The 26,462-nt window shown below is 46.5% G+C and overlaps 1 protein-coding gene across 1 annotated transcript; it reads right to left on the reverse strand.

Moving 5' to 3' along the window:
* Window positions 1–3,751: 3,751 nt before the first annotated feature.
* Ctsh (cathepsin H) lies at window positions 3,752–25,978 on the reverse strand. Its single transcript, XM_041646640.1, has 12 exons — window positions 25,815–25,978; window positions 21,341–21,372; window positions 20,403–20,508; window positions 19,416–19,486; window positions 17,003–17,107; window positions 15,153–15,239; window positions 14,353–14,408; window positions 12,623–12,704; window positions 11,736–11,804; window positions 8,487–8,593; window positions 4,884–5,009; window positions 3,752–4,174 (listed from the first exon to the last, which is right to left on the reverse strand). Exons 1-12 carry the CDS (start codon window positions 25,897–25,899, stop codon window positions 4,099–4,101), a joined length of 1,002 nt encoding a protein of 333 aa, XP_041502574.1. The 5' UTR covers window positions 25,900–25,978; the 3' UTR covers window positions 3,752–4,098.
* Between the last annotated feature and the right edge of the window lie 484 nt (window positions 25,979–26,462).

The raw sequence follows: 26,462 nt of genomic DNA on the forward strand, positions 1-26,462 counted from the left end.
TTTTTTTAATACCATCCCTTTGTTACCACAAGATTGTCAAAGATTTGCATTTAATATTCCTTCAGTTAATTTCAGAGAACCAATGAAAAAATATCAATGGAGCATCTTACCTCAGGGTATAGCAAACAGTGCTATATTGTACCAGAAATTTGTAGTTCAGGCTATACAAAATGTTAGAGATCTATTTCCACAGGTTTATATTGTACATTATATGGGTAATATCCTGCTTGCCCATAGAGATGAATTTTACTTGAGACATATGGACTGCTACAACAGAGCCTTAGCCATGCAGGATTAGTTATTGCTCCAGAGAAAGTACAGAGGCACTGACCTTTCCAGTATTTAAACATCCTAAAGAAATTAAGCCTCAAAGATTAGAAATTAGGAGGAATGGTTTTAAGACCCTGAATGATTTTCAAAAGTTGTTGGGAAACATCCAATGGCTGAGACCTTATTTAAAATATTCTATGGGAGACTTGAACCACTAAGTGAAATTCTTAAAGGGAGTAGTTGTCTGAATTCCACTAGACAGCTTACAGAAGCTGCCAGACAGGTACTCATGCAGGTAGAGTATGCTCTATAGAAACAGCAAGTACATTATATTAATTATGACTCACCTTGGCAAGCATGTAAATTCCCTACAACACTTACTCCTACAGCAGTTTTATGGCAAAATGGTCTGCTTTTATGGCGGCACCTTCCCATTTTGCCAGTTAAGGTATTAAACCCTTATTTTGAAACAGTAACTTACTTAGCACAGAAGAGCAGGATCTAGGAGGTATTTTGGCAGAGAGCCTGCTATGGTCAATGTCCAGTATACTAAACAGCAAATTGATTGGTTATTTCAAAATAGTGATTCCTGTGCAATTGTGTTTGCTCAATTTGAAGGCCAGATTAAAAGTCTTTTCCTAGCTGATCCAATGCTGCAATTCACACAACTACATTCCTTTAGGTTTCCTAAAGTTGTAGCAAAAGATCCTTTAAAGGATGCTATGTTAATTTTTACAGATGGTTCTTCCAATGGAAGAGCTGTATATGTGGTTAATGGTGAAGGACATGTAGTACATACAGAACTGGCCTCAGCTCAAATAGTTGAGCTGTGAGCTATTGCTATACTGTTTCAACTTTTGGCAAATAAGGTATTTAATCTATATACTGACAGCTAATATATATTTAATATTCTTAAAGTTTTAGAAACCATTTCATGTATTGGGACTAGCAATAAGCAAGTTAAAATGTTGTTCCAGCAAATTCTAAATGCTATACAACAAACAAGGTTGCCAGGATTTGTATATCAGGCATATCAGAGCCCTTTCAAATCTTCCTGGTCCAGTAGCTGAAGGTAATGCTTTAGCTGATAAACTTACAAAGATGATACCTTTATTTCAGGTTGAACTTGCTCAGCAATCACATGCTCTACATGATCAAAATAGTATAAGTTTAAGAAAACAATTTAGATTAACAAGGGAAGCTGTTCGCCAAATTGTTAAGCAATGTGATATTAGCTCACAGTATTTACCTGTACCTCACCTGAGGGTAAATATCAGAGGACTACTTTTTAATCATTTGTGGCAAATGGATGTTACTTACATTTTCAGAGTATGGAAAATTAAGATATGTGCATGTGACAATAAATAAATATTCAGGATTCTTTTTTTTAAATATTTATTTATTTATTATGCATACAATATTCTGTCTGTGTGCAGGCCAGAAGAGGGCACCAGACCTCATTACAGATGGTTGTCAGCCACCATGTGGTTGCTGGGAATTGAACTCAGGACCTTTGGAAGAGCAGGCAATGCTCTTAACCGCTGAGCCATCTCTCCAGCCCCCCCCTTTTTTTTTTTAAATATTTATTTGATATTCAGGATTCTTGATGGCCACTGCACAAACTGGAGAAGCCACTAAGCATGTAATAACTCATTGCTTAAAATGTTTCTCATGTATGGGGACCCCAAAAATCATAAAAGCAGATAACGGGTCCAGATACATTGGTAAAGCATTTTAGCCATTTTGTTCCCAATGGAATATTGAACATAAAACAGGTATTCCTTATAATCTGCAAGGACAAGGAATTGTGGAGCATGCCCATGGCTCCTTGAAAACACAACTTCAAAGGATAAAAACAGAAGAATTAAGAATCACCACATAATGCCTTAAGCCATGCACTTTTGCTAAATATCTTGAATATGAATGTCCACTAGCAATCTGTCACAGATAGATTTTGGCATGATGGCACCAAGGCGACCTTTGCTAAGGCAAAGTGAAAAAACCCTTGCACTGGATTATGGAAAAGACCCGAGCCTATATTAATTTGGGGTCGAGGATATGTTTGTGCTTTTCTCACAGGAAGAAAATAAAGCTGGATGAGATGACTGCAAATAAAGCAGAGGAGTACCAGCCCTGATGACATTGCAGCTGCTGATGACTCCATAGGAGAAATGGAAAGAGGTTCCCGAACCTGTGATCCTGACCTCCTCATCCCACCATGCTGCGGCCAAGGAGATAGGTACCTAAACCACAACATCGTGATTCACAACATCATGTGCAGTCTGACAAGGGAAAGAAGATTGTGGTGACAACTGGTGATTCCTAGTTTTTTGATAGACTTGCTGCACAGACTTTCAGACCTAGTGAGTCCCTTTTACTTTGGAGCCAGACCAGAAACACAGACTGAACATTTGACTGTTTTGTACTTTCAGACACAGAACTCAGATTGGCAGTGAGTTATGCAGTCTGCTGTTGAAATGTTGAGAGAACTTGAGAACTGAGACCTCAGTTTTCCCCTTAGGGAAAAAAGACTAATTACCAACAGTGATCGAAGCCCCTCTTCTGATATGAGGAGGGTAGCCTAAGGGTTTTTGTTGCTGCTCAGAGACTGGGACAATTGCTTAAAAGCAGCATTGCATTTGGACTCTCACTCATTACAAAAAACATTTTCCTGTCTTTGGGTTAGAATGGATTTAAGAGAATTGTGATTTGACAAATTGAGTTATGGTTTTGACCTGCTAATGCTTTAGTTCACTATAAGATGTTGATGATTAGAAACAGTTTAGAACTTGTCTAGGAAAAGAAAAATTCTTGAATTTGACATGTTTGATAAGACAAATTTAGGTTTTGATACAGCTGAATACTGTTAAGAAACCCTCCAGAGCAATTGAAAGTGGTCATTCCCCACCCTGGTGCTCCTCCTCTCCTTTAATTAGGAGATACTACAGCCATAGAAGTGTGTATAGCACTAAGTATTGGCTGCTTGCTTACCATTAGCTAATCGCTGATGAACTCTCTTGACAAAAGCTTGGCTCAGAGATACAGAGCACAGAGGTAATTTCTCACATAACCCTGATTGATTACAGAGGTTGGCAGTTAGTGACAGGTTTGAGCCTTCCCCTCCCCACAGGTGCCGAAGACGTGGACTTGCATAGTTGGAATGCAAATTCTGAGGAAAGGTAATTATGAGAAATGAGAAAGTGTTCACCTAAGGCAGATGAAATAATCTGTCCTATTGCAGAAGCACAGGCTTTTTAAAAAGTTAATAAAATGGGAGGAATTGTGGAGGCCCAAAAATGTGATCCTATTTCCACCTGGACCAAAGGTCAGAGAGTTGGAACTCACCTTTATTCCTTCAAGGTTATTGTGTTTCTACCTCAAAGGTCCCACCTAGATTTAGATCAGAGAGTTCTGCACTCCCACCACACTCAAACAGTGATTCCTTCCCCTCCCAGGAGATGGAACAGAATGTCCAGGCCCATCCCAGTGTTCACTGTGTCTTTATTGAATACACAACACAGACAAGATCATCACTGGAGCTCTCTCTACATGAAGAAAGCTGGAAAGAGAAGATTCTAGTCCATGTGGGTTTGAGTCAGTTCAAAACCACATTTAAGGCACATGGCTGGTGATGGCTGCCACATGGGTGGACTGGTTGCTGGTGAAGTTCTTCTTTCTCAATTAAAAGTTTTAGGCTTCTGGGTTCAGAGCAGGACTGAGGGGGCCCCTGGGTGGATTCCCCACAACTTCCTCCTGGGAAGGATGTCCATTGAAGGGCTGGCTGGCTCCTCACTTTGTCTGCCAACCAGTTGCCTTTGCAGCGTTGGCTTATACCTGAGGGATGGGGTAGGAGGCACAGGCAGCCAGGCCACACATGTTCTTCCCACGCTCAATGAGAAAGTACCTGGGCAGAGAGAAAGGATTGAGGCCTGACTAGTGGCATCCATACTACACAGCTTTCTACAATGTTCTGCTGCACATGACTCCAGGGGTTTTGCCCTCTGAATTTATTCATAGAACAACTACCATGGGCTTATTTTATCAGCAGGAAATGACTGGCCTCACTTTGTAACTAATTTCTTTCTTTTTCTCCTTGAATATTCTACTTCCCAGAATTGATGGAGGCTCCCTTCTTCCCTCTGTCTAGGTCCTCACATATCGTCCTACCAGTAGGACCTCCTAAAAATAAAACTCTCCTTTGTGTGTGTGTGTGTATCTGTCTGTCTGTCTCTTCATTTGTTCTGATTCAAAGAAGGGGCTGTCACTTATTGTAGCAAATTCATTGCTTTCATTTCTCAGACCCCTCCAGAGGTTGGTTTTGTCCCAGCAAAATGCTGAGGTCTGGCTGTTTCCAGCCTTCAGTTATAGACCCCATTAAACCAACTGATCTCCTGTCTCCTGCACAAGACTTGCTGGGACCTAGGATCCTATGAGGGGTCTTGCTAACAGGGCCTTGGCATGTGAAGTTCCATTTTCAGGTTCTTCTTTCCCTGGCCTGGCTAGGGCTTGCTGTCCAACTCCTTAGAAGCTGTAACTTTTAGGTGGTGTGCCTTACACTTAGGGGGTGCCTCTAGACCTGAGCCACATGTGTCCCAGAAGAGGGAACTACTTACCCTTTATCTCCCCACTGGGTACCCCAAGAGTTTTTCACGATCCAGTAGGGTACTCCATCTTGCTCTCCATAGCCAACAGCCAGGACTGCATGGTTGACTTTATCTGGAGTCTGATGACAGGTAGTGCTAGAAATAGAAATGAATTTACAATGGTTTGTAGTGTAGGAAGGGTAAAGGCCAGAACTGTCACAAACAAGGGCTTTCTAGTGATGTAGAGAGATGCTTCCCATTGGACAGAGGGTGGTATGTTGGTTGTCAATCAAGTATGGTTCAACCATGATGGGAGAGAATGAGTTTCCTCAGTTCTAAGTGCTGGTAGTCTCCACATAGGACTGGCCACACTGCACAGTGGACACCTCTGACTCCCAACAAGAAGAGTAGCCCCCTGCTGCACTTTTGCAGGCAACAGTGCCCAGCTAGAATTCAACCTGCTAAATTCCTTCTAAAAACTAACTTGTGCTTATGACAAATATGTTGGCTTGCCATTTAGCCTCCATGAGACATTCCATGACTTCAAGAAGACAAGCTACAGTGGCCACGTATTGATTCAATGGACATAAGTCTTTTATCCCAGCACTAGGGAGGCAGAGGCAAGTGGATCTCTGATGTGGGATTCTCTTCTGTATGCTGTGATCATGTTTTATTGCAATTGGTTAATAAAGAAGCTGCTTTTGCCCAATGGCTTAACAGAGTAAAGCCAGGCAAAAAAATCCAGAGATTTAAAGAGAGAGTAGGTGGAGTCAAGGAGATGCCATGTAGCCACCAAAGGAAAAGGATGCCAGTAGGAACCTGGTGGAAACATGCTGCTAGGCCATGACCTTGTGATGATGCACGGATTAATAGAGATGGGGTTAATTTAAGATGTGAGAATTAGCTAAAAATATGCATAAGCTAATAGGCCAAGCAGTGTTTTAATTAATATGAGGTTCTGTGTGATTATTTCAGGTCTGGGTGGCTGGGAAACTAATGAACAGTCTCTGCCAACAGAGCTCTGTGAGTTTGAGGCCAGCCAAACCCTGTCTTAAAAAAACCAAAACAAGCAAAAGATTCAAAGGCATATGGAAATTAAGTGGACATGGAGCTGTCACCATTGTGTTAGGTACAGGGCAAGGTGCTGGCCTATAGGCAGCAGGACCCACTTTGCCCTTAGAAAGCTTTATTTGGCAGGGGGCAGTTGGGCAAAGAGGCTGCCCCGCAATGGTCTGAGGGATGGGTCAGTGAGATAGGGGAGAGGACCCCCAAGAAGTGGTATCTAACCCAGGGGGATGGGAAGTAAAGAAGCTTCCTTGAGGAGCAGGGGATATACGTGAAACTCTTAAGTTCTTCCACATTGGCTGGATTGAGGGAATCGAGTAAAATGAGAAGAGACAAGTGGTATAGGAGGTTCTTCTGTTCATGTGTTGCTTTCATTGGTTAATGAATAAAGAAACCGCCTTGGCCTTTTGATAGGGCAGAACTTAGGAGGTGGGGTAAACAGAACTGAATCCTGGGAGGAAGAAAGCAGAGTAAGAGAAGCCATGGATCCTGTGTCTGAGATGGATGCTGGTTAGAATCTTGCTGGTAGGCCATGACCTTGTGGTGATATACAGATTAATAGAAATGGGTTAAACTAATATGTAAGAGTCAGTAAGAAACTAGAGCTACTGGGCCAAGCAGTGATTTAATTAATACAGTTTCTGTATGGTTATTTCAGGGCTAAGCTAGCAGGGTGGCCAGGAAGAACAAGCAGCCCTCTCCCTACAACATACAAGAAGGGAGGTTTGATGCCAGATGTGTGCAGAGAAAAAGGGGAGCAAAATTGCCAAAGTCCCAAAGCCAAGTTAAGACCTTGGGTAATGGGAGCCTTGGGTATTTATACCCAACTCATCATAGGGCTGGGGAGATGGCTCAGTCAATAAAGGCTTGCCACTCAAGTCTTGAAGATCTGAGTTCAGATTCTCAGCTTGCATGTAAAAAGCCAGCCTACTTTTGTAATCCCAGTGCTGGGAGGGGGAAGATGACAGAATCCTGCAGCTCATTGGCCAGCCATCCTAGCTAAATCATTGAGCTCTAGAATCAGTGAGAGACCATCTCAAAAAATTCTTAAGAGAGTGACTGGGGGAGGCACCTTAGGTTGACTTCTGGCTTTCATATACATGTACACTTGGACACACTCACATGAGTGTATCTTTTTTTTTTTGTTTCTTTTCAAGACAGTGTTTCTCTGTATAGGTCTGGCTATTCTGAAACTAGCTCTTGTAGACCAGGCTGGCCTTAAACTCACAGAGATCGGCCTGTCTCTGCCTCCCGAGTGCTTAGGATTAAAGGCGTACACCGCCACCGCCTGGCTTAACACTCACATGAAAATATATACATACATACATATATAGATATGTCTATAAATGTGTGTATATCTATATACACACACATATACTTACACAGAAGTTTTATGGCCAGAAAAGTGATTCAGAAGGACTCTGGGTCCAAATGGAGGAGAGGCCAGGGAGTCTATTTAGTGTAGGAGAGAGGGCTGTCTAGAACAAGCCAATGAGGAGGCATCTAGAGAAGATGATGATGGGCTGGAATAGGTAGAGAGGAGAGTGAGCAGCCTATTGTGTCTCTGGCCTCTCCGTCAGCTGCAGCAGGGATGTGCGTCTGTTAACAGACACAGAGACCTTTGAGGAGTACTGGAGCTGGAGGAACGCAGGGTTGGAGGTCTCCATGACCACCCACACTGAATTGGCAGGGGGCCCTCAGATCTAAGCATGGGTCTAATAAATACTTGGAAGAGACGTGGTGGGCCATGGATATTCTTAGAAAATAGTTGGCTGTGGATTTATAGCTGAATCTAACATCTGCATAGAGGGATGAGGACAAAGCCCAGAAGAACATGAACATTCTAGAGTGACTAGGCTAGAGAAGAGAAAGCATGAAGGAGCCCAGAGAGCAGGGAGCGACTCGAGGGACTGACTCCTTGTTGAGCTCATTCCTGGCACCAAATTGGCAGACTAAGAGGTGTGGGCACAAGAAATCCCATGGTAGACGTGCTGAGTGGAGCATGGTATAGCTCAGCAATAGATTGCCTACTGTCCACAGGGCCCTGCGTGCTAAGGACTCTGGTGCTTGAGAACAGTTCATTTTCCTTTCCCATATTCCACCCGAGCCTCCACCTCCTCAGTGCTGGAATCATAGGTGTGTACCATCTATGTGGTGCTAGAGACCGAACCCAGGGTGTGTGCATTCAAGGTAAGCACTCACCAAATGGCTACATCTCCAACCCTATCTCCAAATATTTGACTATGTTTTTGAACCTTAGTTTTCTTGACTGGATTCAGCCCTCTGTAGATGACTACAGAGCTCTGGGCATGGATTTTGGCCTTAGTCACGACTTAGCCACAACAGCTTGGCCTGAGGCATTCTTTGTGACCTTTTTTTTTTTCTTCTGGGGTAGAGACTTGATCCCTGACACTCAGAGCAACAAGACTAATGGAGAGAACATATCCTAAGTCTCATGAATACAATCTAATTAAGAGTCTAGGGTGAGCTGGAAGCCACGTGCTGGGTTTGAGGAGGGCCACACAGTCTTACGCACTGTCCCTTCTGACTGCCAGGTCCCCAGCTTACCTGGAGTAAATGCCCTTTCGATACAGCATAAAATCTTCAGTCACCTCAAAGGCAAAGCTCACAGGGTTGTGGAGTGCCACAGCTTCCACCATTGCCTTCTCATCATTCTGTGGACAAACAGAGGGTTGACAGACCTGCATGGTCTCTGCAACTGCCCTACCATACTTATGGCCTGTTGCCTCAAGGTAGGGGCTAGAGTTCTAGAGACATGCAGGTGACCATGGGAACCAAAGCCCCTGGCACTCAGCAGTGACACAGACCCACTTTCTTATGCAGGGTGCCAGCAGCCTTTGGCTTTATTTTCATTCATTTTTGATTCAGGGTCTTATGGAGTCCAGGCTGGCCTTTGTTACTGAGGATAACCTAGGATTCCTCATTTGAAATGGACGCTATAAAGTAATCCCACACTAGCTCAGAATGGATTATAATAAAGGGTTATTTATTTAGGGGTAGACTCACAGATCACAGTCCTCTGCACAAACGGGGAACAGGAACTGAGTCCAGCAGCAAGGGGAGAGAGAGCGCACAAGCTTTATGGCTATATTTATAGTATAAGAGAACACACCCAAGTGGGCTGCTATCTTAAAGGCTATTGGTGAAGGAGTTTCCACAGCACCCCATCTTCCTGCCTCCGCCTCCCAAGTGCTGGAATTACAGACTAGTACTACCATGCCTAGCTCTGATAAATTAGCACTTGGTAGGCAGAGGCAGGTAGATTTGTGAGCTCAAGGCCACCCTGTTCTATATATTGAGTTCCAGGACAGCCAGAGGTGCATAACAGAAAGACTGTCTCCAAAAAACAATCAATAAATATGCAGTGATGGAGATGGAACCTAGGCTCTTGAACTTGTTAGGCAAGCGTCCTATGCTTGTTATATGTCATCATGCCCGGGCTCTGTTGTTGTGTCGGGGATCAAACCCAAGGATCAAATCTTGCATGTGCTGAACAAGTGCTCTAAGAGTAAGCCACACCTCTGACCTATTTCAGTTTGTATCTGGCATACAGTTCCTCCTCCCAAACTGAACTAGCTCCCCTGTGGCTTCAGCCTTTGCCTTCACTTTCTGAGTGTTTGGGAATCTCTCATTTGTCTCCCTCACGTCTTTACACACAGCTCCGCCATTCATTGTCTGTCATGACTGACCATTGAAGCCAGGGACTGTGAAGGATGCAGAGGCCTCCACATCCAGGAGGAAGACAATCTAGGGAACTTCAGTGGTGGAACACAGAGAATACAAATCCACAAATAAGTAAAGACTTATACCATGATGGCAACAAGACCAGCCAAGGCTGTGGGCCCTTTTAAGTGGGACCTGGCACTTCTGTGGGGGAAGGCAGGCAGAAGGATGTCATGAATAGCTTCTTGGAGGTGGTGTGAGAGCAGCAGCCAGAAGCATCTGGTATACTTCAGAAGCCTCCCTCCCAGGCAGGGTGGGTGGTTCCTCCCCTCAGGTGTTTAAAATGCCCAACTGGGGAAAACTGAAAGGGAGTTACAATGATGAGATGCTTGGGAGTGGGGAGGTTCAGTGAGTGAAGACCAGAGCTTGGAGAAGGGAAGTAAAGGGCAGGAGGAGACAGCATCTCAGTATGTCTTCCCTCAGGCAAGGGGTTCCTTCTGAGTATGGTCAGAAATCTTGGGAGCCTACGATATCACAGAGGCCGGCCCACATAAGGGCCAGAACCTCTGTGCCTGACGCTGTTTCTACAGCTGTCCCTTGTCCTGTCTGAGTGGGCTCTGACAAGATTCAACCTGGGAAGTAGGCAAAAGTTAACCTTTGGGTGCCTTGTTCACTTCACAGTGGAATACAGTGGCCCAGAGGGCCAGTCTTGGCAGGTGTGTTAAAACTAGGTTCTTTTCAGGAGACGATAACAGTACAGGGTGTGGGCTGTGTTGCTGGAGTGATGAGCCTCAGTTCTGGAATGACATTTCTCAGTTCCAATCCAGCCTCACTTCCTAGCTCCTGGGTGCATTATTTAGCTCCTCTGAGACTTAGTTTTCTCATCTGTCAAATGAAGGTAATAACCAGTCATTTCGAGATAATGCCTGCCAGGTGGCTCTACAGTGCCTCTGATCACTCCAGACGGTTATTACTATGGAGAGCTTGGCACGCCTTTCAATTAGATGGCAGCTGCCTGTCATTACCTAAACTACATGCTTGTGTCCTGAATCTGTTTATGAGTACACGCCCCCTCACCTGCACACATCACAGACGTTCCTTGCATCCTACACAGTCCTCCCAGACTCATGGGGGCAGCTGTTACTGCTCACATGCTCTCTTGGAAAAGCAGGTGGGACTGGGTGCTGGGGAATGCTGTCCTTCAGGTCTAACAGCCACTACTGTTCCTGATTAGTCCCAGCAAGACTTACTGATGTTCTCTTGTTGGGGGGAAAGGGAGGGAGAGTCCTTAGACCCTCACCGGGGGTTCCAGCTTGTTCCTCCCTCCTGAGCCCCTGTCAAAGCTATATAAAATTCTGTCCCAGCTTCCTGTGGTCCCTGCAGGTTCTAGTGTACACAAGAAATGGCATGTTTATAACTCTGCCGCGATGGGAAGTCGTCATCTTCTCTAGGGTGGACCATTTGGTGATACAGCTGCTTTGAGGTCACTCATGTTCCTGTACGTAAGCCCAACAAACTCATGGATTCACCGAGCTACCCATGAGTGCAGTGTGAATACTTTGGTCCGTTGTTGGTACCCTAGCTGGGGTGAGCAGGCCTCTACTAGTGCCTTACCAGGAAAACGGAATTTGTTTCTCCAAGTACTCAAGGTGTGACATAATTCGTTAGGGGTACGATTTATCACTCTCCTGCCCTCAGCCCGGATGCTGATGTGGGACCAACAACACAGGATACACCCAGCCCCACCTAAACCACAAACAGGTGACGGGAACGAGTCATACTATGCTCTTCAGTCGTGGGGATAACCATAACTGCCGCAAAACCTACCCTGACCTGAGAAGCCTAGGCTCCTCATCTCACATGCTGACCTGCATGCTCCATCCTCTGGTGAGACGGTGGAGATTACCACTTGCATTTAAGACAAGACAAGAAAACCAAACACAAAGCCTCATATGGGCTTGTACATCCTCTGTCAGTCCACGATTCCCTTCCTATCCTCCATCACACAGTCTTCATGGTGAGCAGGAGTCAGAGGTAACCCAGACTCCTCAGTGATGGACTGCAATGACGACCCGCTCTTGTGGCCTCCATATCAGAGCACATTCTCTAGCTAGAGATGGGCCCAGTACTCACGAGTGTGATGTTGGCGACATCCTTGACAAATGCGATGGCCTTTTGGGGGTTGAACTTGCAGGGACCCTCCTGTTCAGGGCAGCACAGGGAAGCGAATATAGATTAGAGATGCTTTGCCCGAGGCTGAGGTGCCACCCTCCTGGGAAGATTGATAGCGTTTTCTAAGCAGCCTGCATGCACCAGGGCCTTGCTGACAGTAGCGCTCCAGAGAGGCTCAGAGGCATTCTTGTCCTCAAGGTGTTTAGAACCCAGGGGCAGGAGACAGTTCTGTGCTGTCTGGGACACACAATGCTTGGTCAGAGCCCAAGGAAGAACCTGAGCCAGCCGAGGAAACTGAGAAAGAGAAGCCACACTGGAACCTCTGTAGCAGGGTTAGAGGGACAGTACAGGGAACAGTGCCAAACGGAGGTGGGCAGAGATTAAGTAATTGTCAGAAATGGGGGGAGGGGACCTGGTTTCCGGGACCTAGGAATTGTGGGTACAATGATGGAAAAGACTGGCCTGTGGGGAGAGAGATCCCAGGAGCCTCCACTGTGCTTTGACCAAGGTAGGTACATAGGCTGAGCTGCTCAGAGAGCCCCAGGGTGAGGCCAGCTAGATGTTTCCTGAAGAAGGGAGACCAAACTCTGGATGGGGTGGTGACTCGCGGCGAACCAATGGAGTCAGGAAGGAACAAGGCAAGCTGAGTTGAGGTGGGAGGGTCCTGAAGAGGGGCATTCAGGAAAGACAGACGGTGTTACAGAGGCAGGAGTGAAAAGAGGCCCTTGGTAAGAGCAGTGGGCACAAGCAACACCATGAGGAGGCCAGATTTGAATGGCAGCAGGGTGGAGGGGGATAAGGGTGAAATGGAGATGAGAGGGGACACAGCTGAGGCCCCCCACAGTTACCCTGCCTCTGTAAGGGTAGGTGTCTTCTCCCATGATGCCCTTGTTGTACAGGATGTACTCGAAGGCCTGGCTGGGTAGACCTCTGCAAGAAGGACACACGAGTAAGCCTGGGGTCATGGTGGGGCACATTTCAGTGGCAGAGGCCCGAGAGGTCTCCAGTGCTCTCCCTGGTCTCAGGCAATGGAAACTGCACAAGCCACAAGTGCCCCTCTGTGTCAGAGAGCCCTGGATGCCAGGCCCCTGTCAGGAGACACAGGCAGCCTCAGAGGGCTGAAGGAGTCACTGTCACCACAGTGCCATCTACAGCAGGCATCCCCATGGACTGTGTCCACAGACACTCTGCCTGAGCCCTCATGGCAGCCCCAGATAGAGCTCAGAAAAGTGGGACACCATGACCAGGCCACAATCGCAATTCAGACTTTAAAGATTCTAAACATAAATCCTTCCCATCTTCCTACCTCCCATAAAACAAACAAAAATTGAACAAATTCTCTCGGCAGACCCCACTCTGTCCAGTCCTTGCTCTTCTCCCTAGGATCCATGTTACCACCTGACCTATGCCACGCTTGTGCATGGCTTACTCAGCTCTGAGGAATGGCGCCTCTGTGTGGTCCGCTGTCTGTTGGATTCACAGAGGGATATGGTGAGCACCGGTACTTGAATGGAAAATGGGTGTGGTGTCATGAACCAAAGCAAACAGACTTCAAAAGGCAGTGAGACTCCAGTGTGCCCAGAAGGCAGCCTTTTGCCGTAGGCAGTGTGAAGTTGTACAGAGAGATGAAAAATGAGGGGCCACTAAGCCTGCTGTGGATCCTGGGCAGGCTGTCGCATCAGCCCTGAGTCCCTGGACTCGGGCTGGGGCTATGTGGACCCTGCTAGTCGCTGCTGTCAGAGTAGAAGATGGTGCATGGGATGTCCCACAGAGGAGCAGTGAGGGCAAGGCTTGGCCTGACCCGAAAGTCAAGGCTAAGAGTATGTCCTAGGGGACATAGAGTCCTAAGGGACTTTCTGCATATTATAGGCACAGAAACCCGAATAACCACACAAAACTCAGAGATCAGCTCACATGGGGAAAGAAAGGAGGGCTAATGTCGCTGTGAAAACGGGAGTTAGTGACTTATTGAGAAGATGGACCAGAAGCTGGTCCTGCACAGCATTATGCGTAGGCACATTTCCATATCTCATAAGGCTCTCAAGGGCTGGGCAGCTTGTGCTTCAGGTGCCTTGTCTAAGGGCCAGTCAGCTCTCCACATGTGAATTCGGGCTTTTTAGGGGGATGTATTTGCTCCCCTATCTATTCTTTTTTTAAAAAAATACTATTTATTTATTATGTATACAATATTCTGTCTGTGTGTATGCCTGCAGGCCAGAAGAGGGCACCAGACCCCATTACAGATGGTTGTGAGCCACCATGTGGTTGCTGGGAATTGAACTCAGGACCTTTGGAAGAGCAGGCAATGCTCTTAATCTCTGAGCCATCTCTCCAGCCCCTCCCCTATCTATTCTTTTGGCCATTTGTCCAGATGATTCAGTGACTATTGAGGCTGTCCGTGCTGAAGACAGGGCTGGGTGACATCTTGGGAAGAGGCTGGGTTCAGTCCTAAACCTTCCAGCTCTGAGACCCTTTAATTCTACCGATGAATGGGATTTCATGATTCTAGCAGCCACTGACCCTGACAACAGCAAATGGGGGAGAGGAGAAGGGGTGGACTCTCCCCTCTGGAACATACCCTTGGCAACCATGATTGTTGAAGTTCTGGGCACAGTCCACCAGCTGCTGCTCAGCCTAGATCAAGAAGCACAGAGTCAGGGAGGAAATGGCTGAGAGGCCAGGAAGGTGTCGCTATGAAGTGTCAGCTCTCCCTAGCTCATTCACATTCGTGGTCTAATTGGTGTTGTGTGGCAAGACCCTGTAAGGTCCCCCCCTGGGAACAAGGCCATCTCTGTATATCCCAGGGTGTCTCTCCTGCAGCTGGCACATGTTGGGAGGGGCTCAAAATGACCTGGCTGCAAAGCAGTTGAAAGGGTGTGAAGAAGTCCTGTAGGGGTGGACACAGTACAAACTGTGCATCTCACAGTGTATGTTAGAGACACTGCTCCCTAACTCCTCAACCCAGGCTCTCATGGCCTTGCTCAACTCTCCCTCTTCCCTACACAGTGGGAAAGTTTCTTCACAAGTGTCCCCCTTCCCGTGGGGGTTAGTTGACAGACACGTAGGCCCTAGCTCTTCCTTGCATGGGAAGGGGCACAGCTCCCTGAAGGGGTGTCTTGCAGGCAGTTTCTACTGTCCAGAGAGCTTGGTGAAGTACTAGGCTAAAAAACTGGGGCTGTGGGTACATCCACTCAGGAAGGAGTCCTTGGGGAATTTCTTCACTCTCATTCTTTCTGGGAAACCCATCAGTTGAGATTCCCAGGCTAAATGTCCTCAGGATTGGGACATGAGATCCAATAGAAATAGAAATTTTCGCTAACAATGTGAATGAGCCCGGAGGTTCAGGTCTGTAGGAAATGGCCTATGGCTGACTCTTACCAAAGACAGCATCTTCCCGGTGGCGATAGCCACAGCAGACTCCAGGGCCCCCGTGGTGGAGAAGGTCCAGCAGCTGCCACAGGACCCCTAGAGAGGACACATAGGCAGAGGGAGTCAATGAATGTGTCCTCATGACACAGCTCCATTCACCAGTGTGCGAACCTTGGTCCCTGAATGCCTTTGCCCTTTTCAAAGCCCCCACTGGCAGGTCTGTCCACGCTGCCCTGCACAGACTGGCATCCTTCCTCTAGGACGCAGCAACCGAGGCTCCTGAAGGAAGATCTGATCAAAAGGACGCGTAAAGGGTCAAAGAGAATGCTTTATCACAATGGAGGCCACTGCAGGTCCCGTGGGAGGAAGCAGAACTGGCACTTGACTTGGACAGGGACCTGGGTTTTTGTTTTTTGCGGTTTTCGTCTTTCATATTCCACTTTTTAAATGTATCTTAAATTCCTTCCTCAAAGGCCAAACTCACCATGTAGCTGAGACTACCCTTGAATCTGAGATCCTCCTGCCTCAGCAGGGATTGCAGGAGAGTGGCAGAGAGCCGGTTTTGAGTTCCCTCCTGTTTATCTTGGTTCTTGAGCTAGCTATCCACTTTCTTCCCCGGTACAGTTATATCATTTCAAGGGGGCTTTCAGAGCTAATGTGGGGTACTATGACCACTGTCTGTCACCATGGAGTAGCCACCGTAAGACATCACATGCACCCCTGAGTAATGGCCTTGTTCCTATCCCAGGTGGTCAGGCCTGTCTGGTGGCCTAGGGTACCAATAACAGGAGAACTCAGAACCATCGGCTTCCCACCTGCCCAGAGAGTAGGCTTAGGGTTCCATGCTTTGAATCGCCATGAGACTCTACAGGGCCTGCACACTGTGTTTGGGTCACTACTGCCCTTCACGTTTCCTGCTGAGGCAGATGTTTGCTTTGCTCCCTCGGAATGCAGTTTACACATCCAGTTAACCTGGCAGGCTCCCGGCTGTGCTGAGCCTGGGACGTTGTGGGGCTGTGCCACGTGCCTTTTGTGCCACATGACTCTCATAAAAAAAGCTATGCCTCTTGTGGATACTTTCACAAGAAAGCCAGGAATTTCTAGGAAGGCAACCTTAACCTCGGTTTCCTAGAATGGTGAGGTCAGCATCTTTGAGAAGTCTGCTGTGGTGCCATTTTGAGGGGGAGGGAGCAGAGTGCAGTGGGAACAGCAGAACATGGGGTTTAGTTTTCAGAAGAGAGAATGCACTAAAGCTCCCAGAATCTGGGGGAAAGGCAGGCACCTGGCCAAGTCTCCTATGCCCTGCAGAGGGCTCTCTGACAATAAAGACTGCCCCTACACACACACACACACACACACACACACACACACACACACACACACACTAAGCCCAGGGCATGCAAATGAGAGATGCTGGGCTTGGTTACTCATCACTAACCACTTGGAACCATGCCCCAAAGGCAGCCAGCAAGGACAGTACCTGCAGCCTGATGCCCTGAGGAGGGTCTGAGGGAAGGGAGGAAAAGATGCTTTCTGGGCAGAAAAGGTCCTGGTCTTTGGACTCGGAGGGCTCAGGGAATGTGTTTGGAGCAACTCAGCAGGACAGACCTGGAAGTCCTGGGAGGATTTGGGCCAGTGTGCAGAGAAGGAAGGCAGGGCCATTTTCATCCTCCAGAGCTGCCAAACCTTAAAGCAATGACATCCAAAGCCTTGCAGAAGAGAGAACGGGAGAGGCGAAGGGAAAAGGCAGAAGTAAGGATAAGCAGCTCACAAAGGTGCTGTGAGCATCTGAGTTGCGCATCCTAGCGCGCTGTCGGACAGCTGTTTTGGCGGGAACATGTGTGGACTGCCATGCATACCTGATTTTTCACTGCTGAGACAAAGTTTCCTTTCTTCCGCCAGTCCACCGAGGAGGGGTAGGGGCCAGTACCACGGAGGTAGTTACTTTTGGTGGCTGAACAATTCTGAAACAACCAAATACATTATTTTCAAGGAAAATATAATTAAAATAGAATTTTAAAAGGGTCTGAGGAGTCTGGGGAGATAGTTCAGTGGGTAAAGTGCTTGCTGTATGCAAATAAGGACCTAAGTCCTCACAGCTGTCTGATTTGTAACCACAGTACTGGGGGTGGGGACCAGAGAGCAGATCCTTGGGACTTGATGATCAGTTAGCCTAGCCAATGGATGAGCTCCAGGGTAGCTTGGGTGTGGTGGCACCTGCCTTTAATCCTAGCACCCAGAGGCAGAGGCAAGTGGGTCATCATGAGTTCAAGGCTAGCCTAGTTTACATAAAGAGATTGAGACTGGCCAGGGCTACTTAATGAGATCTTGTCTGGGAAAAGAAAATGGTGATGAGACCAGAGAGATGACTCAACATTGAGCAGTTAAGGGCACTTGCTCTTCTTTCTGAAGACTTTGGCTTGGTTTCCAGCACCCACATCAGGTGACTTACAATTATAATTTCAACTTCAGGGGAAAGACACAAATACATGTACACCTAATTACATAAAAAAATAAATAATAAAAAATAAGGTGGAGGGCATCCGAGGAAAATAAGGATAATAACCTGTGGCCTCCTCATGTGCACATGTCTATGTGTAGGCAAATGTGCTCACACATGCACCCACCACACACACATACACTACACATATGAATATACCACACAATACACCATACACATACATACCATATCACATACATCACACACATGTATCCACCACACATGTGTATCAACCATACACACATACACCCTACACACATACATCATACACATATACACCATGCTGTACATCTACCACACATGTATATCAACCATACACACATACACCACACACATACACCATACTCAAATGCATAGATATTACACACATACATCATACACATATGCACCATACACATACACTGTACACACATGCATCATACACATGCATCCACCATATACATGCATATACCACTTATTAAGTCTCAAACCCTGGGACAAATGACCGAGGTGCTTATTTAACATTCAAGCAGACCTGGCTGCCAGATTCTCCTAGCATCCCTCAGTCCCTACTTATTACAGGGTGTGGCTGGCATACCCTGCCCTCCACCCTGAACTCTCCAGCCCAGGGACTGGGCTGTCCTTCCCCCAGAGGCTTTTCCCTACATAATCCAGTCATTTGGGTTACCTACCCTCTTTCTTACCGTTTGCCCTCTTGGTTGCTGCACTTGGTTTCCCTCTCTTAATCACTGAACCATCTCTCCAGCCCTATGCTTTTGCTCTTATTTACATTTTCAGCTCCACCATACCTAGGAGCAGTCAAGTCCTTCCTTTTTATTTATTTTTCGTTCACCACACATACCATATACACATACCACACAATACATATACCACACACATATGCATCAACCACACAAATGCATATACCACATACATTCAAGCATACATTCAAGCATACATGCACACACACGAACCAAAGGGGATGGGAAATGATAATCTGGTCACACGTTCACAGTCTCAGCACTTTTGAAGTAGGTGTGGGAGGATCAGGAGTTCAAGCCTTGGTTATAAATCAAGATCCAGGCCAGCCTAGCCTCCAAGAAACCTTATCTCAAAAAAAAAAAAAGTCTATCTGAAATTCATCTTTAACTGGGGACCTATATTTTATCTGCTACTTCTCAATCATGGGTTCCTTTTGTTAAGGCCAGAGCCCGGGACTAAGGGACTGTTGAGAGATGGATCATCCTGCTCTTTCCAGGAATAGTCTGGGACACCCCTAGGCATGGCTGGGGATAGGACTGAATCTAGCTGGAAACACAGCAGGCTTAATGTTTATTTCACGGGTACAGACAAAATTATCCAGATTGATTTACAAGGAACTGCTATGGGATAATGATTTTCTACACTGTAAAGATTTGTTGCTTATATTGCTTTAATAAAACGCTGATTGGACAGTAGCCAGGCAGGAAGTATAGGTGGACTGACCAGGCAAGAAGTAAAGGTGGGGTGACCAGAACAGAAGAATTCTGGGAAGAGGGAAGACTTGGTCTGCAGTTATAACCCTGACACAGAGGAATTAAGATGAAAATGCCTCGCTGATTAAAGGTACTAAGCCACGTGGCTGACACAGACAAGAATTATGGGTTAATGTAGGATGTAAGAGTTAATAAGAAGCCTAAGCTAATAAGCCAACAAGTTTATGATTAATGTAGACCTCTGCATATTTTTCTGGGACTAAACGGCTGAGGGACCAGGCGGGACAGAAATCTCTACCAACAAGGAACTACACCAACCTGAGGCTCTGACCAGAGATATTTGCGTTTTATTTCAGCAAAGCTCATGTCTGAAAACTGGTTCAATCCCACTGAAAAAGAGAAGGGAAAACAAACCAAGCAAAACTACATGAAACAAAGGCCACAGTGAATTGATTAAGAAACAAGCAAAAAAAGCAAGAGCCCTTGTTTACCCATGTTCTAGTTAGAGCTACTACAACTTGGCTCCTGTAAAATTCTATATTTCATACGATTCAATAGCAAGGCCAACTGACACTGTGCCTCAGAGCTGCTCAGGCCGACAGAGGCAACCCAGAGTTGGTGGATGCAGCCATCTGAGGTACAGCCCAGGCATCCGCTGTTTTAGATCCCCACTGTAAAACTGATGAGCACCCAGGTAAAGAGCCGCCATACCTGTGTAGTGTCTTCCCACCCTCCCCCATCCAGTCTTCACTTCAACCCAGCCAGTTCCATACTGTCATGTCCTCTGTAAGTTGCTAGCACCATGCAGGAATGGCAGCTCATGCTTGCTGCTCAGAGTCCCTTTAGCTGAGCTGTCATTTCTCAGCAACTGCAGTGGTCATGCTAGATACGTTTCTAGTGACCCTCACCTGGAGTGAAACTGGGTGACTCCAGAGACTGTTCATGGGCTCAGAACAGTCTGAGAGTCGAGGTCTCGCAGCAACCTAAACAGATCTAGGTTGTACGTAGTGCACCCTCAAAGGGCAAGTTGGGGGTTGGAGGGGCAGAGTTCCTCTAGAATCTTTTGTAGACTTCACAACTTCCACAGAGGGTTGACAGTACTGTCTAAATTTATGTCCTTTCCAGAGCTATTATCTGAGGTTCACAAAGACATTCTCAGAGTCTGAGTCCCTGCTCTCTACACCCAATAGCCCTGAGAGGACCCTTTCACCAGCCGGTGCCACTAATTATTTTCTTTCCAGAGCTGAGCTGAGATGTTCCCACCCCTCCTTCTCTCAGAGGCCTGGGGGGAAAGGGGCTCAGTACTTTTAAATGTGTGATTCCTCTGGTTGTGGGCTTGTATCTTCCTCCAGTTGTTGGCAAACGTATGCAGTCTGTAGTTGTACTCCACCGAGCTGTATGTCTTCTGGTGCTAAAACAAAACACAGCAGCAACAAGTCATGAGAACAGGTGAAGCTTACCAGAGGGAGTCCTTCTAGAGATCCCCTCCCGCCCAAGATTCCTCCACGGTGTCATGTATGTATGTAGGCTGATCTAATGTCCCTAGACAAGATGGTCATGAGCATCCTACCTCCACTTCCCAAGTGCTGAGATTACAGGCGTATATCACCATGACTAGGTCACATGGGAAGTGCGTGCTAGGCAAGCATGCTACCTACTGAGCTGCATCCCCATCCCACGGGCGTTTTCATTCTGTCACTCTCAGGACAGATCAGTTAGATGGGGCTCCGTTCTTGTTCTCTACTGACAATATCAGGAAGTTACAAAGCAATCCTTTACGTTCATGGACCTGTGGCCATGATGAAGACCACGCCAACTGTCAGGACATCTGTTAAGAGTTCAGGAGACCCTGTTGAGGAGACCTGCCAAGCTCAGGTGGCCTGTGGACACCATGGTTCATAGCTGAGCCAAGTGTATGGCAGAACTCATCATTTTCAAAACTGCATATGCTACTGTTCTCAACAAATTCTGCAGCCACTGTAGAAAGTGCTCCAAATACAAATTCCAGCAATGAAGCAAAGGCATGAAAGTCTTCTGCCAGGCTCCTCCCTGGGCACCACTATTTGGAAGTTTATTTCACGGTGGGTCTGCCTGGAGCTTGGTCAGTTTGAAGCATGGAAAGACCCAGGACAGAAGAAGGTTGGAAAATCCCTCTCTTTTGTCTCAAATCTGACACAATTCTAGTTTGCAAACAGGAAGCTTTGTGACAAGAGAAACTTCAAAAGAAGAAGTAGGCCACTGACCTGTGTCATCCATGACTTAAAGTGAAACTTTTCTGTGAAAAAAAAAAGAAAAATAATTAGGTCCGCGTGTGCCTTGTGATCATGTTGAGTCTACAGCTAAGTAGGGCACTAAAGAACTGACTTGCATTTTATTTCATTTATTTATTAATTTTTACTTTTTATATTACTATTATTTGATGCAGGGTCTCACCCTGTATACTTGGCAGGCCTCATGGAGATCTGCCTGCCTCTGTCGTAAAGTGCTGGCATTAAAGGTGTGCCACCAGATCCAGCTGATTTCATTTGCAAAATATCAAAGAAGAGGTTGATGTGGGTTAGCTATTGCTTGAGTACAAAAAGGAGCTCAAACCCTTTCTGCTTTTTTTACCACAAGAAATTTTAAGAAACTGCTATTTCTGTGTAGTATATGGGGTAGGTGTGCACCCATATGCCTGTATGAAGGTTGGTTTTGGATAGCATTATCTAACTCTCTCCACTTTACTTCTGGAGACAGAGTATTTAGAACAACCCGAAGCTCAGTCATTTGGCTATACTGGCTGTCCCAAAAGCTCTGGGGTCCTTCTGTTTCTGCCTCCCAGCACTGGGGCTACAGGTGTGTGCCCCGATACCCGGCTTTTCGGTGTGGGTGCTAGGGATCAGAACTCAGGTCCTCATACTTGTATCACAAGCACTTTACCCACCAGGTGTGTGTGTGTGTGTGTGTGTGTGTGTGTGTGTGTGTGTGCGCGCGCGCATGCTCATCAGAAAACAGCTTTTGGGAGTTAGTTCTTTCCTTCTACCATGTGGATCCCACAGAGCCCAGGTCTCCAGGCTGAGTGGTAACTGTCTGTAGAAGCAGAGATCAGCCAAGGTACAGGCTTCCAGCTTTCATGAGCGATCTCCCATGCTGCGGGGAGGGCGACCTGAGGTGATGTAGCTGTCTTTGAGTTATTTCTATTTCTTTAACTTCATGCACAATCCAGAAAATAATCCCAGTAAAATTTATTGGTTTATCAAGTTGGACTTTGGTGGCATCCTTACTTTGATCTATCATTGGTTCCCTATCAGGGATGAGTAGATGTGGTTTTGTTTTGTTTTTGTTTCTTTTCTTTTCTTTTTTTTTTGGTTTTTCAAGACAGGGTGTCTCTGTGTAAGAGTCCTGGATGTCCTGGAACTCACTCTGTAGACTAGGCTGGCTTCGAATTAGAGATCTACCTGTGTCTGCCTTCTGAGTGTTGGGCTTAAAGGTGTGCACCGCCACTGCCTGGCATAGAGTTTGTTTGTTTTTTTTCATGTCTACCTAGGAATAGAATTTGTTGGGGTGCTGGTAATATTTTATTGCACATGATTTAGAATTTCCATTTTAAACTTAAATAGCCGCAAAAATGAATTCTAATGAACGGTAAATGTTTAACATTTTTATTTATATATTTTTTTACAGTGTGTGTATATGTGTACATGATCATACCATGGTATGATTGGAGTGGTCAGAGGACAATGTTCAGAAGCATGTTCTTGCCTTCTACCGTGTGGATTCTGGGAATTGAACTCAATGTGTTAGGCCTGGTAGCAAGCACCTTGTCTCTCTGAACCATCTCACTAGCCACTTGCATTGAATATTGACATTTGAAAATAAGACCACTGGGCTAGGGAGATGGCCGAGCAGTTAAGGCACTGACCATGAAAGCAAGAGGACTAGAGTTTGGATGCCCAGAACCTTCTAAATGTCAGTGGTGCATGTAATTAAATACATGTGATTAACCTGTAATTCCAGTCTGGGGTGGCAGAGGGCAGATGCCCAGAGTGTGTCCAGCAACACTAGCCAAATTGGTTTGATTGGTAGACCCTGCTTCAATGAATAAGGTAAAAGAACAATCAAGGAAGATTTCTGATATTAACCTTGGGCTTCCACACACACCTGTTCACATGTGTGTCTACATATGAGAACATACATAATACATGTATTTACTGCCTCCCATACAAACACAGTGTTGGATAGCTTGCTGGTCATGGAGGCACAGGCTTGCTAATTCTAGCACTTGGGAAGCTGAGGAAAAAGGATCTGGAGGAGTTCAAGGGAAGCCTGGGTTACATAAAAGACCCTACCTCAAAATACCATCCCCAAGAACAACAACAAAAGAGTTCAATATTACATATTTTTTTCTCCTTGAACTCCTATCTTTCTGTCCCGCAGAATTTTAGCCTAAGGGAGAACATTTATATTAAATCATCCTATATCATTTTCTACAACAACAAGGCTTCTTAAACTTCAAAAAATTATTCTAGACTGAGCAGTAATCATAATTATTATGAAGACCTTGCCTAATTTTTCCAAACTTATTTTAGACTATGAAAAGTCATCATTAAACCTAACAAAGTAAAACTCGAGTGGAAATACATCTTTTGAATATGTGATTAGGACAATGGGTGGCTATATACCCCAGGCTAGTCCTGAACTCACAATCTTCATGCGGTTGGCTCTATGAGTGCTGGGATTGCAGGCGAGCATCACACCTAGTCCAATGGGCAGTTTTGAACTAAAGGGTCTAGACTGATTCTCTGACACCATCTGAGTCTGGATCATTTGGAATAGCTCCACATTGCCCCAGGGATCCCCAGGGACCCCTCCAGCACAGCAATGTGAAGGTCACTGCTGTGTGGCATTTACAGCTCAATCCACAAGCAGCAAACCCACTCTGGCAGCTAAACCAGGACCTTTTCTCTCAGGAAGAAAAAGCATAGTTCTTCAAGACAGGTCCCCAGGCTCAGGGAATTCCAAACCCTGGTTAAGGGTCTGCTGTGCCTGAAGCCTTCAGAGAAGACAAACCCCAGCCCAGACTAGGCTCTGCAGCAGGCAGAAGTTGATGGCTGTGTCTCTTGTGGGGTTGTCAAACCAACCAAGAGAAGAGAAAGCCCCAGAATTTCTCATAGAGGGTTGGTGGATGAGAACACAGATGACCTTAGGGGAACCTCAAATCCATCCTAAGCTTACTGTGACTGTTCATTTCATTAATTAGTTAATTTTTTTATATGTGTATGTGTGTACAGAGTGTGTGCAGTATACGGGTGCACTGTATAAGATCGGAGATGTCACGTTGTCCCCTATCACTCTCCACTTTACTGAGGCAGGTGTCTTTGACTGAGCCTGGAGCTCGCAGCAATCTAGCTAGTCTGCTTACCCCAGGGTCCCCCATCTTTTTTCCACGCGCTGCCATTACACGCGGCTGCTGTGCCTGGGTAGCTTTTCATAGTTCGGGGGATCAGAACTCTGGCTCTCAGGCTTGTATACCAAGTGCTTTTCCGACTGAGCTGTCTCTCGAAAAGGAATGTTTTTATGACTAGGGCATGGCACATGCTGGGGGATAGAGTACTTGGCGGGGGCCGGGGAGGGAGGGTTAGAGGCAAGAAGGTCAGGAGTTCAAGCTCATCCTTGGCTAGTAGTGTGTTAGAAACAGAACAAAGAGAACCAAAAAAAGGGTGGAGGGGAATCACAAGGCCCCATCCCTAGGCTATTAAGAGTTACTGTAGCATCTGATAAGGTACCTGTGTTTCTATAAATAACCTTAATAAAACCCATGGAGTCACAAAGAGATTTAAAGTGGGAGAGAGAGAGAAAAGAAAGGGACAAGCTGGCAAGAAGAAGGAAGTGGGAGGGGAACAATAGAGGGTAATGAATGCTGAAGTATGATTAGAGTATGTTAAATACATGTATGAAAACATAATAATGAAACCCATCATTATGTTTGATTAATAAATGCTAATAAAATCACTAACAAAAAGAAAGTATAGTTTTTATGTTCTACTGAAAGACCAACAGCTGGGCTAGGAAACCATAGCCCCCCACCTACTCTTGAGTCAAGGGTTTTGACTGAAGGACTCTTTACACTTGAATGATTGGCAGGAAGGGCGTGTGTGTGTGTGTGTGTGTGTGTGTGTGTGTGTGTGTAAGAACAGCTGCACCTGAAACTCATTTAACTACTAGCTTTACTGTCCATAAATAAACATCTATTAGAACAAGATACTTGGGGCTGCTTTTGTCCCACAAGCGGGCCTTTAGGAGTTGCTACAGAGACCAGCGCTGTACAGAACCAAAATATCTGCCAAGTTAGGGCTACTTTTCTGATCCAGCTCTCCCCGCACACCACACACACTAGGGTTGAAACTGCTGTGGGCACAGTGTATTCCTCAGGGCAGGGAGTATACACCAGCATGCCACAGACTAACAACCAAGGTAGGGAGATCCCTGGGGGCCAAGTCCACGGAAAGAACCAGAACACGCTGGGATGTCTTGTGAGAGGGCAAAAAAGTTCTGCGTTCCCAGCTGTCCCAGCTGGAGGGCAGAAAAAGCTGAGGGCTGCTGTATCTTGGCCTGGACAAGACAGACTCTGGGCCCCCACGGGCCTGTCTCTCGGATCAGGGTTCCCCGAAACCACCCCAGCTCCCTGTTCTTCCTCCGGTGCCCCCAGAGCCCTGAGCCCCGCTTTCTCCCACATACCTATGGCGTTCACGGTCAGCTCGGCGGTGGCCCGGGCACTCAGCAGCCATGCCCCGGCGCACAGCAGCGACAGCGCGGCCCACATCGCGGCGCTCAATGCCCAGCCCGGCGGAACGACCTAGGAGCCCAGCCGGCGGGAGGAAGGTGGGGCGACGCCAGCCTCCGCCCTGGAGACACTGGTTACTTCCCCGCCCCCTCCCTCCTCTGCACTCCTGATCTTTTCCTGGAAGGGAAGGGCACGAGCCAGGGCCTGATGGCTAGTCCCGTCGTCAAGTGGGAGGGATGCTCAGTCCCCTGTATGCTTCATCTCCGGAAACCCCATCTTTATGGGAGTTCGTTAACCATAGCTCCTTGGCCTTCCCCAGGGCTTGGAATAAAGGAACAAGAGGGCTGTCCCGACTGCTCCCGACAGACTTCTGGGTTTGTTCTGAGGATATCACACTGTACCTACTTGGCCATTTTCTTTTTTTTCCTTCTTTTTTTTTTTTTTTTTTTTTTGACTAAAGGAGGAAATGGACGCATTTAAGGTCTTCATAGGAAATAAACAGACAAAGCACGTTTTGAGCTAAGGAGCCTTGTCAGGATTCCTCTGAAGGAGAAAAGGGAATGTATCCATTTATCCAACACAACAGCAGGCTTGGCGCCCAT

Source organism: Microtus oregoni, unplaced genomic scaffold (assembly GCF_018167655.1).
Source record: "Microtus oregoni isolate MIOR12 unplaced genomic scaffold, Mior012 000139F_ref0000186, whole genome shotgun sequence".
NCBI classification, from domain to species: Eukaryota; Metazoa; Chordata; class Mammalia; order Rodentia; family Cricetidae; genus Microtus; species Microtus oregoni.